We start from the raw sequence: 13704 nt of genomic DNA on the forward strand, positions 1-13704 counted from the left end.
CCTCAGAAGAGTATGTGTTCAGGCAGAGAAGTCCCCATTTCTTTACCTTTTAATGCTCCCTGATTGAAAGGAATTTCCTTCTTTTTAATTTGTTTCTCTTTGTTTTACTTTGGAGTTGGGGGGCACATAGGCAAGAAGGGCTGGTTTGTATTGAAGGTTTAAGTGCTTTGAGTCGAGTAACTCCCCTAAAAAAGCAGATTGCTACCTTACACTATTGGTACCATATTCTCTACCAGCAGGAAAATTACAAGGAATGCTTTCCAGTAAGGAAACATCAGCTCGCAAAAATGCTGCTTTTTCTTCCAAAACCCCAAATCAGTCTCCCTCCCTACCACTTTGCTTTACAATATAGAAATGCATGACTAATTCCTGCCCTCCATAGGCTGCAGAGCTGGAAACCATCAGTGCCCTGCTGTAGTTCTGCAGCCTTTAACACACAGGAGCAAAGCAGAGAACTTCTCATCACCTGTCCTGTACCAATCATGGGCTCTCAGAGCATTGCTGGGACCTGCCTGCTCAAAGCAGCTTCCCAAAAACAGCCCCAGAAAGTCTTGTCTGTGCTTCTGTGTTTAGTGCTTAGCAGCACCCCAGCATGTGAAGACAGAAAACATGATATTCCTGAAATTTCCAAGGTGCAAAATTTCCTGCCCTTCTGAGTATCTTCAACAGCAACACTGCACACTGCTAAGCTTTGAGGCCAAGTGTTGCCTTTTCCTATGTATTTTAAATGTGTTTCTTTCATTTGAAAGATGACAATTTTGTTCACTTATACAGGTAAGTGTTTTTTACATGAAACAAAGAGGCATCAGTTAATTCTTCAGGGGTTCTCTTTATCTTAGGTCTCCTTGTCTCAGGAAGGGGAAAACCCCTTTTGCATTTCCTGACCAAAATCTGAAATGTAGGGGGTCAGTTACACATCACAACCACACTTTACATCAATAACATTTTACTACATATTTTATTACATCAATGGCTTGAAAAAATTTTATTTGATGTCAGCAAACATTGGAAATCATAGAAAAATGAATTATGTAGAATTTCACAAAGGAATTTACCCCACTATAATTCCTCATACAGTAAAATAATCCAAAACCAAATGTTACTTTTCAGTGGCTAAGCAATTTTATAATGCTATGAACATTCATCACAGTAAGTGTGCTGAATAATAGAAAACAGGCAAAAAAGACATTTAAAATATTACTTACAACAGCATTATTACAACATACTTTCTTTAAAATCCCAACGAGTATTTCGTCACTTCAAAAGCTATACAGCATTTCCATTATATTTGCAAACTTAACCTTATACATCTTTTAAAATCTTGAAAAAACTTCTTTTAAGCAATCTATAAGCAGTTAACAAAATTGATAAAATCTACATAATGGAATACTATACACTCCAGTATAAATTTTATTTTAGGAGAATATGAATGTAAACACTCATTATTATACAACATGCATAGACTATACTGACCTTCCATCTTCTGAACTGTAACTTTCACTGCAATTGTGCTTTACTATCAACAGGAAAAGCTGCATTAATCCAGGGAGTGGCAGAAAGTATTTGCTTTAGGGGCATTGCACAAGATCACTAGATTTTGACTTACTGAAGACAAGCTGGAGCTAATAAAATAATTTTTCTCTTTTTTTGTAAAGTATCAGCCCACTCATTGCTGAATGGGCTATGCAGAAATTCACACCAATTTGAAAAATAACACATTATCAAAAAAAAAATATCCTGTGATATTTTTGCATTTCATTAACTTGGAGATTTTTGTTCACAAATCCAGTGATCAAATTAGTGTAATGCACTGTTTGGCTCATATTTGGTGTGCAAGAATACCAACAGCATATTAGCGATTTCATAGAATAAAAACTGAAATTTAAAGTGACAATGAGCATATTTTAATACATAATGTTTCTGATGTACTTGTACAGGAAAGAAAAACGTTTGTCAGGACATTGCTTTAAGAGAGCAAGAGTTTCACTCTTATTTTAACTATTAAAAAAGTGTTCTAGTGGATACTCATGGGGTCTTCCTGGTTGCGAACTTGTAAAAATATATTAAGAAACCATTATCCCCATTGGTATTAAATATATCGAGACACAACCATTGTGGTTGCACTACCAGGTATGGCTACTACGGTCTTAAGCATCTGATTGTACATTGTTGCTTTACTGTTAAGCACAACTGAGGCATGTATTTTTTTTCCCTTGGTTATAAGATTATATTACAAAAATTGATCACTGTTTCAAACCAGTTAAACACGAATATTCAAGTAACAAGGTTGTTTTAATGGATAAGTGGAAAAAGAAGTTACCTAGCACTTTACACAACTACATAAAAATTAAATAGAACAAACGAAATTTGTTTATGCATATGCAATACACTTTTATATCTTTAAGATTTCTAAAACTAAAACTTAAACTATCATTTTCTTTAACGATACCATATTTTGCACAATAACTTATACTTAGGAGAAATAATTTCCCATTTTCCACAAAATATATATAATTATGACATTCACATCGATAGTTTAAGAAACAAAATTTAAGTGAATATTCTTATCTTATGCAGTTATCTTTGTGGACCCTTCTAGTCAGAATTCAACCAGTTGATGTATCTAATGCTTGACCCATTTAACAAAAGAAAAAGAGGGTCTTCACCTAAACAAGGTCAAACCATTTCAAAAGCTAAAATGATTTTATCCCATTTAAAAACATAGTTCAAGAGAATGTAAAAAACTAAACGTTTAAAATACAGTGCTATTATATTGCATGTATCAACTACAATAAGATAGCAGTCAACTGAAAAGTAATTAAACAACTTTTTTCTTCCTAATATCACAAATTATACACGTTTCCCCCTACCCCATGGGGATGAAGCCAAAACACAACTTTTCTGATAAGATGAACAGATTTGAGGGCAAAAACCAATGAGAAGTCCTCACAGGTCTCCAGCAGAAGCCTCTCCTGATGAGTTCCCCCAGCTGGGATGCAAGCTCCCACACCACTCCCACACCAGTGAGGACCTGTCTCCATGCATTGGTACCAGCAGGAGGTTTAATATTTAATACTAGAGTGTTTCTAAAGAGCAGCATTGCTTTACACCACAACTGTCAACTGGATTCACAGTGCTATTTGCCCGGTCTTTATTCCTAATTCACACTGGCTAACACCTAGCATTCCTTCCCACAAGGGATTCCGAGCTCCAACTGGCACAGGTCTGAAGGAACATTTGAGCCACCAGAGCTGCCAGTCCACAGCAACAGCTGCAGAGACACAAACAGCAATAGAGAGGATAGGGAATAGCTCCCTTCCATCCTCCCATCACCTCAGAGGACCTCTCTGGAGCTACAAGAATGGAACTGCTCAGAAACAGCTGCCAAGTGGCTGAAACAGTCCCTTTTGGGGCTCCACACTCTAACTTGCCCTAGGAAATCTCTACCTGTGCTGTGCCTGTGTGTTGTTGCCCAGTTTCTGATGTTGAATTACTTTCCTCACACACGGCCCAAGGGCAAGACCACACCTCACTGCTACAAGAGGCCATGTCCCCTGCCTTTCCTGGGGCTGTGACCACACTGCAGGAAGTGCCAGAGCCAGCTCTGCTGCCCAGCTAGCATTAGCCTGCCCTTCTTGGGTACAGAGAGCAGAGTCACCACAGCACACAGCATGGCACAGCACAGCAGCCAAATTTCAGCACCAAGTCTGGGGCTCGGCCCTGAGCCCCACAAACCTCAGCTGCAGGCCAGGCACAGGCTGGCCCATTTCAAGTTGTGTTAAGAAAGGCTGGTGCTGTGCACCACTGTGTGCCATCTGGCTTGAATCCTCTGCAGAGAGGCAAGAAAGGTCCTTTCTTCCACCTGCAAAGACACCTGGTGGTTTTTTCCAACATCATTAAATTAACCATTTTTAAATGCTTTGTGACTAGTGTTATTTTGCGGCTTTCCATTGGACAAGGAGTAATACTGCTGCTTCTAGCTCTCCTGGACACTGTCTGCTCGGCAGTCAGCAACCACCTCGTTCAAGGTGCAAAGCCCTCCCAGGGCACTTGCAACAACAGTTCCAGTTCAAGCCAGCTAGATAGGCCATCCGAGCAGAGGGCTGGGATTTGAAAGCTGCATGCACCAAGTATTTGGAAAAGCACCTCTTAGATTTTAAATTGCATATTTTGGTTCAGAACATGAAAGCGATGTGTGCTTCAGAAGGGTTAAAATGGCCAATGAAAATTAACCCGGTTCTTCTCCGGTTCTTACACTTCCAAGAAACCAAAAACTCTTGAAGGTTGAATTTTGTACTCCAACCCTCATCCAAACTTCCAGTGGGAGAAGCAGTTTGATGTCTTTGGCAAACAGCGCTCTGAAGAGGAATGAGACACTGGGACAGAAAGTGATCTATGGTTGCCAAATGCAAAAAGGCACATATTCCCCAAAAGGAGAGGCACCAGAGAAAGTTGTTTTGACTTAATCCCACAGAGGATCAGGAAAAAGAAAGTTGTGTAGCACTCACTTAACAAGTTACAATGCAAATGCTGAATGCCAGGGGTTAAACAGCGTATCAAACAGTTCCAGGTTAAGTATTCCCTTTTGCACTAAATAAAAGCCATTAAAATATACAGGAATAAAACGCTCGATTAGGGAGCTTTCTATGAAGCAAGAACACACACATACAGTGGAAAGAGAATTGCACAAACCAGAAGTGTTATGAGTTACAGCTACAACCTTGGACTGACCAAACCTTAGAAATAACATTTCCTATCACTTTGCATTATTCATGATTGCTTGCTAACATGTCCTGTCACTGCAGAACAAACCTGACATGGGTGGCATGTGCACAGGCCCCTCCTTTATAGAAAGCTCACTAATCATAGTGTCATCGTAAGAATACACAGGAAGCGGAGACCACAAGGCCATGCAGCAATACATACTTATACCTTACGGACCAAGTATTATAAGAACTCCTAATGTGTAGTTACTGTGGGGCTGCTAAGGAGCTCCTTGTTTTGCAGGTTGGTCAAAATTTATAAACAGGTGTTACTGGTTCTAGAAGTCCCCATGCTTAAGCATGACGTTGGTGAAATGGAGAGCTGAGCTACCTGGGTGCTTTTGAAAGAAAGTGGAGGCAGTATGGAGAAATGAGGGGAGATTAAGGCAGATGTAGCACAGGACTGGAAGCGTTTGCCTTTTTTTTGGTAATAGCTGCTTGTCCACAGATATGATGCAGATGGCTGTCTGAGGTTTGCTAATACCTGATATCCTGGATAACACAGTAGTCAACACAAATTGTTCTAGGCTACAGCACCTTCTCACGAAGCAGATGCATATCTGACATCAAGAACAGAAGTAGCCTGGAGGGAAGGGGGAAGAAAAAGCAGATATTTAGTTTAAAATGAATACACATAGGCTTTCTTGCATCTCCAAATTTCAGCCAAATCCGTGGTACTGACAGTGACAAAACATACAACCCTGGCACACGAGATGAATTCCAACAGCTTTCCCTATTCTGAGGCACACTGGGATTTGTCGTTGGAAATGCAAACACACAGGACTAGAGTGGATACTGCTTTATAACCAGCAGCCTCACCTCTCCCCTTCAAATAAAAAGAACAATGGCCACTTGCTATGGCAAAGCCCAAAGCCCTCAGAGCCCTGATGAACCTTACATTAGGCAGCCAAGGTGTGTCAGGGAAAAAAGCACCTGAGGGATTTCAGTGTTAGGCCAGCAAAGTCTTCTGGCTACTGCTGAGTCCACCTGACTTGACCAGACACTGCCTGTGCAAGTGCCCTCAGGAGCAGGCACCAGCCTTGCAGCACTGCACCAGGAGCCCACTCCCAGCCCATGCAGGTCACTTGTGTCATAACCCCAATGATGTTCCACTTTGGCCTCAGAAGCACTGACAGACAGTCAGCACTGTGCTTACACTTCTGAAGACAAGGGCACCACATTCACAGCTTCTTTTGGTCTGGTTCCCACCACTCAGCACTTGCTCTGCTCCAGAGTGGGCACTTTCCATCACCAATCTGGGGATCACAACTGCTGCTCTAGTAGTAGTTTTACCAGACCTTGTTATCATTCCTCCACTCTCTCCCAACTCATTTGGGATCCTCACTGCTCCAGAATCCATACACCTCATCAGCCCACCCCAGTGCTGAAGAATTTTTTCCCTAGGTCAAGTGAGACTCTCCTTTTTTGACCTCAGCTTTCAGAAGCAACGGTGTATTTGAAGGTAGGAAGAATCTCAGAGGGCTCAGAGAAGAAAAGCTCTGCATTACCAACATATAATTCTACAGGTCACAGGAAAAGCCAGTGACAAGAGCCATGTATCTTTCAAATTGGTGGCTATGTACTAGCACCAATGCTTCTTTGCTCCACTTCTCAATTCTGGAAGAATGGGACAATTTCACTCACACAAGCCTGTGAAGGCAAGTTCTCTGACTTTGGTTTTGTTCGTCTGTCACACCTTTGGACTTAGTTCCCAAATATAAGAATCTTTGAATAGCCTGTTATTAGGTTTTGTGAAGCAGTGAACTTTCACTTTCTGAATGTCTGAAGGACAGTGCCCAAGCAATCCAGCCCTAATCAGGGCAACAAAAATATACAGCACACTGATAAAATATACAGCACACTGATAAGTCTTTACTCCATGCATGACCAAAATTTGCCTTACCCTGTTGACTGTGCTTGCATTTACAATACACAGCTTTTTCACCAAGTTGTCTCATAAATTAGGCCAAAGGGAGTCCTTGATCAGACTTTTTAACACAGAAAACTCTACCATGGTTTTCTTCTGCAAGACTGAAGATTAGTCTTTATTGTTAATACTAAAATTTTGTAACTAATTTCCATACTTAAACATCCTACAGTCTCTTTGTTAATTTCAAACCTACATGGCCTTTGGAGAAGTGTTAACTCTGAACTTCCATCAAGGAGAGATTGCTCCTAGAATTTGCCTTTATAGAAACAGCTGTAAAATTAGGGAAACTTTGCCTTTAGGTAATTCCAGAGTGAAGTTTCACACACACTCATCTTGCTTATGGCATTCTTCCCTTCATTTGAGTGAAATCACTCACCAAAAATGAAAGAACAAGCTTTGGCTCAGAAGACTCTATGGTACCACAAAGCCAAACCTAGAAGAGCTGGGAGTACTGAGTGCAGGGAAAACATCCAAGCGAGATAAAGATGCACGGGGTTTCAGCAGCAAGAGGTTTTAAAACATCTGTATTCTGATGAGATACACATACTGTCAGAGGGCTGCAAATTTACTGTTCTCCTTCCACTGTCATACAAGCCTGGATTTCCCAATTCCCCAAATCAGTACTGGAATTGTATATCCCAATAAAGTGAAATATGCACAGATTGAAGATTGACAAAAATGGCTTTTGCAAAGACTACATATATTGTTGGGGAAGATTAATCAGGGAAACCTTATAAATATGATTGCTTAGCAAAAGATTCTGAAATATGAAGCCTATAATCGAAATAGAAATGGAAGCTTACTTTGAGTTGTAGGATACCAAGTCTTAGTTGCTGTATAACCTGAAGACAATAGCCTGGCCAGCTGAAGGAGAATCCCTTTTGATTGAACAAAACCTTTCTGCTGGCTAAGGGGTCCAAAGGTCAATGTGGCAAAACAGAAAAGTCTAAAGAGTAGTTTTTAGAGTTTAAAATATAACACATGGTAGTGTAGTAGTTCTTATAGGCTGTATGTAGATTCTATAGGATTTTGTGTCTTGTATTGGTTGGTCACTATAAATCAGAATATTCATCACAAAAGGAGATATAATGTATTGTAACCAGAACCTCGCTCTTTTTCTCTCTTTTCCCTGCTCTTACCTCTGCTCTCTTCCCCCTGCACTCTGACCCCTGCCAGCTTGCTCTCTCCCTCTCTCTTTGGGACTTCCCTTCAGCCGAGGCTGGTGGCTGAAGGGAAGGCCCTTTCTACCCACGACACTTGCAATAAAACCACATATTCTAGAATATCTCAGGTTTGCAGAATACCTTGTCCCTGTAAGTGACAGATGCTCTTACAATATATAAATGCACAAACACATCTCTCTGAACTGAGCTTAGACTGGGGATTTTATGTGACTTTTAAATTGGATTTACCTCATCTTCCTCTTCAGACATTTTAGTGGAATTATCAGGGGATTTTACAGGCTTCTGGCTATTGGTTCCATTTGTCTCCTCTTTGCCATGCTCTGCCTCCCACTCCTGTAGGACTTCATCTATGTTGAAACGACGTCGATAATTTACAAAAAAGTTTTTCACTTGCACCACAGATTTGTTTCCAATCACATCAGAGATTGCCTGAAAGTCTCGGCCGTATTTCCTGATTGCTAAAAGCAACAGAAAGAAAAACAAAAGCAGTGTGTTATTTCCACAAAGACCACAAATCAGGCTCAAGTCACAGCATAAATATCCAAAGTTGAACTTCTGTCAAGGTTTCAAACCTTCTTCAGATTAATCCAGGACTAAAAAAAAAATGTCTAAACTGGGCAAGAGGTACAGTTAAGATCAGCCCTGGAGAAGAGAAGAAAATAGAGGTGTAGTAAAAGATGGTCAGAGTCTCACATACAAGACCTGTGTAAATCTGCCTGTACTGCTTGAAAAGTTACACAGGCAAAGATCATAGCAGCGACTCCAGCAGAGTTTCACTTTCTAAAAGCTTGGACAAGCAGACATTATTTGCAAATATTCATATGATGCCATTTATATTGCCCAGGGAGGGGAAGGGGGAATATTGTTTCCTTGTTCAAACACATTCTTCGAGCATTAGTACACGGCAGTGTCCAAGTCCTCCTTCCTCAGCCACTGAAAAGAAACTCAGCTCTGAAATGCAGCAGGGTTTTGACTATCAACAACTGAAGCACAAATAAACTTGTAGTGCCATACCTTGTACAGCAAGAAGCTGCTCATCTGTGGTCCAACGTGCATTAAATTTCTGGACGACCTAGACAACAAAGACAACAACAAAAATTATGTAACTTCATTTATATACTTTCACTTGTATCTGAGCTTATAAAAACCTCTCAAAAGTGCAACAAGGAATTAACTGCTAGTTAAAGTATATCATTAGCATTTATCTTCACAATTAACAAAGATCAGAAAATGGTCTCACCTCTGGAAGTCTGTATTGTTCTATACCACCTTCAAGCTTTTCTTTGAGCGCGCTGTTTGTCTGTTTGATATTCTGAATCTGAAAAGAAAGTTTCAGCCCTTTAAGAAGGATTAAAAAATAACTTTGGACAAGCCTTTTTCCAGCAGCCTTGGCAGGAACCTCACAAACTCAGTCTTCCAGTTTTTCTCACAGCCTGTCTTTTCCAAAAAGAAAGTTTTGCTATATTGGAATAATGTACAGCAGGAGCAGCTGGCAAATCTGGAGATCCCATTTAATTTATTTTCTTTTGCCTACAAGTTATTTGGAGCAAGAACTGCCCCAACTTCCAGGTCTGTAAAAAGCCAAGCATAAGAAGACCAAACCAATCTGCAGCAAGTAATGAATCAAAGACTGATAGAAGAGTTCAGCTTCTCCCAGAGTGCCAAGAAAAAGGCTTCAGGCCAAAATACCAATTCCATTAAGTTTAATAAAGAGCTTGAGACAGATCTCTGCTTTAGAAACAGCAAAATGCTCAGATCTAGGCAACAAACTCATGTAGCAAACCTGTATTTACTCACAGATACTTGAAAAGCATTTGTTTAAAAGGCAGATCCATCAGGGAAGCAAAGGTACATAGGGAGTTTGTTACGATACCCATCTAGGAAAGACTAAGCTGAACATATCTGCTGCTTCTAAAAGTACCACATGAAAAGGCAAAGGAAACAGCTGCTGCAGATGGGAATCAGATACTGCTGAAACCAGTGTCACCTGAGGAAAGTTACAGTTTAAACAGAAGAAATTCTGAACTGCAAGAAAAGCTAAGTGCCAACAAATGTTCCTTCAAGTCTCTGCTATGAACTTTTCCTTGCTTTACTTCAGGTTGTAAGTAGGCTTGCCCACAGAACTAAAACCTAGGAGAGGTAAAACACAGAGCTGCATTCAGAGCATAGGGACAGCAGCTTGTCAACTAAGGCATGTAGCATTGTGCATCATCACTGCCAAGCTACAAATTCCTGCCAGCTTTGTAGACTGCAACAGACACTACCAGCAAACCCAGCAGTTACTCCTGTATGACTCCGTTCATACCTGCCGTTTGATTGAGACTAATTCCATGTCCAGTTGTCTGAGTACAGTGGTAGCAGCTGTTGCATTGGCAGAAACAGCCTCCACATCCTCCTGGGAAAGGAACATTCCTTTGGGAGGTTTCCTCTTTGCTCTGTTCTTGGCCTGTGTACTGTGCTTCTCCTTCTTCACCTGAGGGACAGTTTCAGCAGGCGGCACCTGGCAGACAGCAGTCAGTCATTTTACAAAACTAAGTAACTTTAGAGATCCCTTCCAGCTCAAACCATTCTGTGACTCTGATTTTTGGCCACCATCAAAGGCTGGAGAACTACAATGCCAGTATGCAGACAGGAAGACATTTTTGCTTTAAGTGGCATTCATACAAAACTGTCTTATACAAATTTCTCCTTTCCCTTAGCAGCTTTCAGTGTTTACAGAGATACTGTGGTTGCCTTCCCTGCCCATTCTCATTTTGGGAGACAGATGCCCAAATTTACATTTGTTAAATGTCCTGGTTATTTTCAAACCTCCAAAATCCCTCTTCTTGTTTTCATCATCCAATCGGAATGCACCAGTTTAAATGAACACCAGAAGGAAACAAAGTGAAATGTGGAGACAGAAAGAACATAACTAAAACAGTTTACTGAGAATTGTTTTACTACCTGACAGACACAGGAAGGAATAACCCAAATTTATTTAAAGGCAAAGGATAAAGGAGTGAGGTGACAACAGGATAATTCTTAGATTGTTACACCATTTCTTGGAAGCAAGGTTTACTTGCATAACACTTGTGTATCAACTGTTCCATCAAAATGGTGCAGTTTTGTCTAAAATATACTTTAAGTCTTTTTTGAAAAAAGGAGTATTTCACAGACCATTTCCTATTTTCATCCTTTATGTCTAAAGCAAAGACAGGTAGATTAGTCAGGACACTTACTACAGATCCTTCAAGAGGACACCTGATTCTAAGATAGCAAAACCATTTCCTCCAGAAGTTACACTCAACAATCAACTCATACCTAAGATTTATTACCCAGTGACTGGAGCCTGGCCAAGAACACAGATCAGAAGGGTGGCAAGGAGAGAAAAAGCAGAGAGGGAAGCAGTACATCTGAATCCTCTGTTTGACCACTGTGAGCTTTAAACACATTGGCTTCACTTGGTGCTATTGTTTTCCTCCTAATTTGCAGCTATGTGCAGTATTTACACAGTTTGTGGCATTTGCTCATTAGCATTGAATGCTGCATTTGAAACCACATGAGGCTGAGCACCAAACCCCAAGTAAGAGGTTCTGACTCCCAAAGGACTCAGCATAGCTATTACAGATAAAAGCTTTCACCCTCCTCATGGGCACAATAGTCGAGCCCCACAGCAGCAGCAATGTGGACAGTTGCCTGCTCTCAACCTTTTTCTTCTATCCATTGGTGCAAAGTATTCCATGAGATACAATGCCTAGGGCAAGCCCAGAGGTAACTCTGGCCATTGCAGGAGGAATACCCCTATTTCTTTTTGCAGAGGGCAATGGTGAGCAGGAGAAACCAGACTGGCTTAGCTATGAACAAGTGAAGCAAGCTCTGCTCTCTGCTTCAGAAAGGAGCACATTGATAATTGAGCCAGGTAAATTATTCAGCATGGATAGACATTTCAGATCCATTCATATTTCATCTACATACACTGCTTCCCAGGACCATGCAGCAATGCCTCACCACAGGTTCAGGCTGGCTGTTGACCAACAGGCAATGCCTGCAGTGCAAACATCCCAGAAGTCTCAACATTAAAGAAAAATGAAAGCAGTTTCAAATGACTGTTTCACACAGTTCAAAAAACTGCAAAGCTCTTTTGTTTTGTGAACAAGAACCAGAGCTCCAGCAGAACAATTTTTGACAGTTCCAAATGCCTCTAGGCCCCAGCAAAAATTGGAACATCTAGTCTGTCCTGGAAACTCTTCCTGCCTGGCCACACACATTTCCCTCTAGAATTAAATCAACTTTTGAAAACCAGAGAGAATTAAAATGCAGGGATTTAGAAGGGATTTATCAGTGCTCCTTTTTATTTAGATATTGCCACTGCTATCCAGCACACTTCAGTCTTACAAACCCCTTAATACAAAGTTCCTTTCCTCAGATTTCCCTGTGTAAAAAGAAGATAAAGCTATCTCAAGCTACAAAAAACAGAAGATGAAGTGGGAGGCAATTCCTGGAACAACGAAGATACAAAGAAAGCAGGTCTAGGTCATGACCTCAGTATTACCGAGTCACTATGCAAGGAAATCCAAACAGTTGCACTAACACTGAAAGTAAACAAAAAAGGAAGATTCCCCCTCCAATGATCCTCAAAAGAGGAAACAAAAGAGAAATTTCAGAAACTCTGAGAAATCCCAGTGTTACTGGGTAAGTCAGAGAGCAACCAACATGTCTCAGAGCTGAAAAAAAACATCTCTGCAGATCTGGGACAGGGAGGTTCTTTACAGTAAGAGTCCTGGGCTGCTGGCACATCATAGCCCCTGCCTGTCTGACCACATCATTAAAAGAAACCTAATGATCAAGAACAAACTTATCCCCTCCTGGTTCCCTGCTCTCTCTCATGACATTTCAATAAGCCCTGAGTTCAGGTACTGTAAAATCAGAATCACTGAATCATTAAGGTTGGAGAAGACCTCCAAGATCATGGAGTCCAACATTTGACCAAACACTTGTCAACTAAACCACAGCACTAACTACCATGTCCAGTCGTTTCTTGAACACCTCCAGGGATGGTGACTCTAGGTCCTTAAGCAGCCCATTCCAGTGCTTAACCTTTCAGTGAAAAATTTCTTCCTGATATCCAACCTGAACCCCCCTTGAGGATATTTTCTTTCATTGTGTCCCTGGTTGCCTGAGAGAAGACACTGAACTCCACCTTCTACAACCTCCTTTCAGGTAGTTGTAGAGAGTGATAGAGGTCTCCCCTGAGTCTCCTCCTCTCCAGACTATGGAAGACTGTCAGCTCCATTTTGCTCTCCAGCACAATCCCTGTCCTGAAAAGTCCCCATAAGGCTGCCTGCCATGGCATACACAGCCAGACTGCACATGCTTCATGAGTTTCAGATTGGTTGGAATGCCATGGCCTGTACTAGTGTGACAAGGAGGGCATAAAGCCTCCCACCGCACTAAGATTTTCTGCAAAAATGTCTTGATAGTAACTGTCCAAACCAAACATCTGATCTGGTTTGGCCTTAAAACTTGCAGCCAAGTTGATGAAGAACTACCTTTCCCTCCTCTGCAGCAAGTTGAGGACATGTCAGCATTGGCTAGGAAGAAAAAATAATAAGGAAGGTTGAAGGGAGCTCTTTTACAAATGCAAGCTTTTAAAGAGCTTATGGAAAAATCTAAACTGTGAATTTATTAAAATAATGGGAAATGAGACAATAGTATTGTTTACTAAACACTGCAGAGCTGCAGTACGCAGCTGCAACTTAGCCAAGTGAGAACCCTTCCTGTCTGGGTGTTGCTGAGGCTTCTGAGAACTCAGTTTCTTGTAAGGATTAATACAAATGGCTTCACATCC

General features: G+C 41.0%; 1 protein-coding gene across 1 annotated transcript in view; it reads right to left on the reverse strand.

Annotated features, from left to right (window-relative positions):
- Window positions 1–970: 970 nt before the first annotated feature.
- RCOR1 (REST corepressor 1) overlaps window positions 971–13704 on the reverse strand; it is an 83456-nt gene continuing 70722 nt past the window's right edge. The window contains exons 8-12 of the mRNA XM_083862982.1: window positions 10183–10377; window positions 9118–9195; window positions 8892–8949; window positions 8106–8335; window positions 971–5346 (exon numbers count right to left, since the gene is read on the reverse strand). Of these exons, the coding sequence (XP_083719108.1) occupies window positions 5305–5346; window positions 8106–8335; window positions 8892–8949; window positions 9118–9195; window positions 10183–10377 (603 nt within the window). The 3' untranslated portion in view covers window positions 971–5304. The remainder of the gene's footprint in view (window positions 5347–8105; window positions 8336–8891; window positions 8950–9117; window positions 9196–10182; window positions 10378–13704) is intronic.

Source organism: Zosterops lateralis (assembly GCF_965231275.1).
Source record: "Zosterops lateralis genome assembly, chromosome: 6".
Taxonomy (NCBI): Eukaryota; Metazoa; Chordata; class Aves; order Passeriformes; family Zosteropidae; genus Zosterops; species Zosterops lateralis.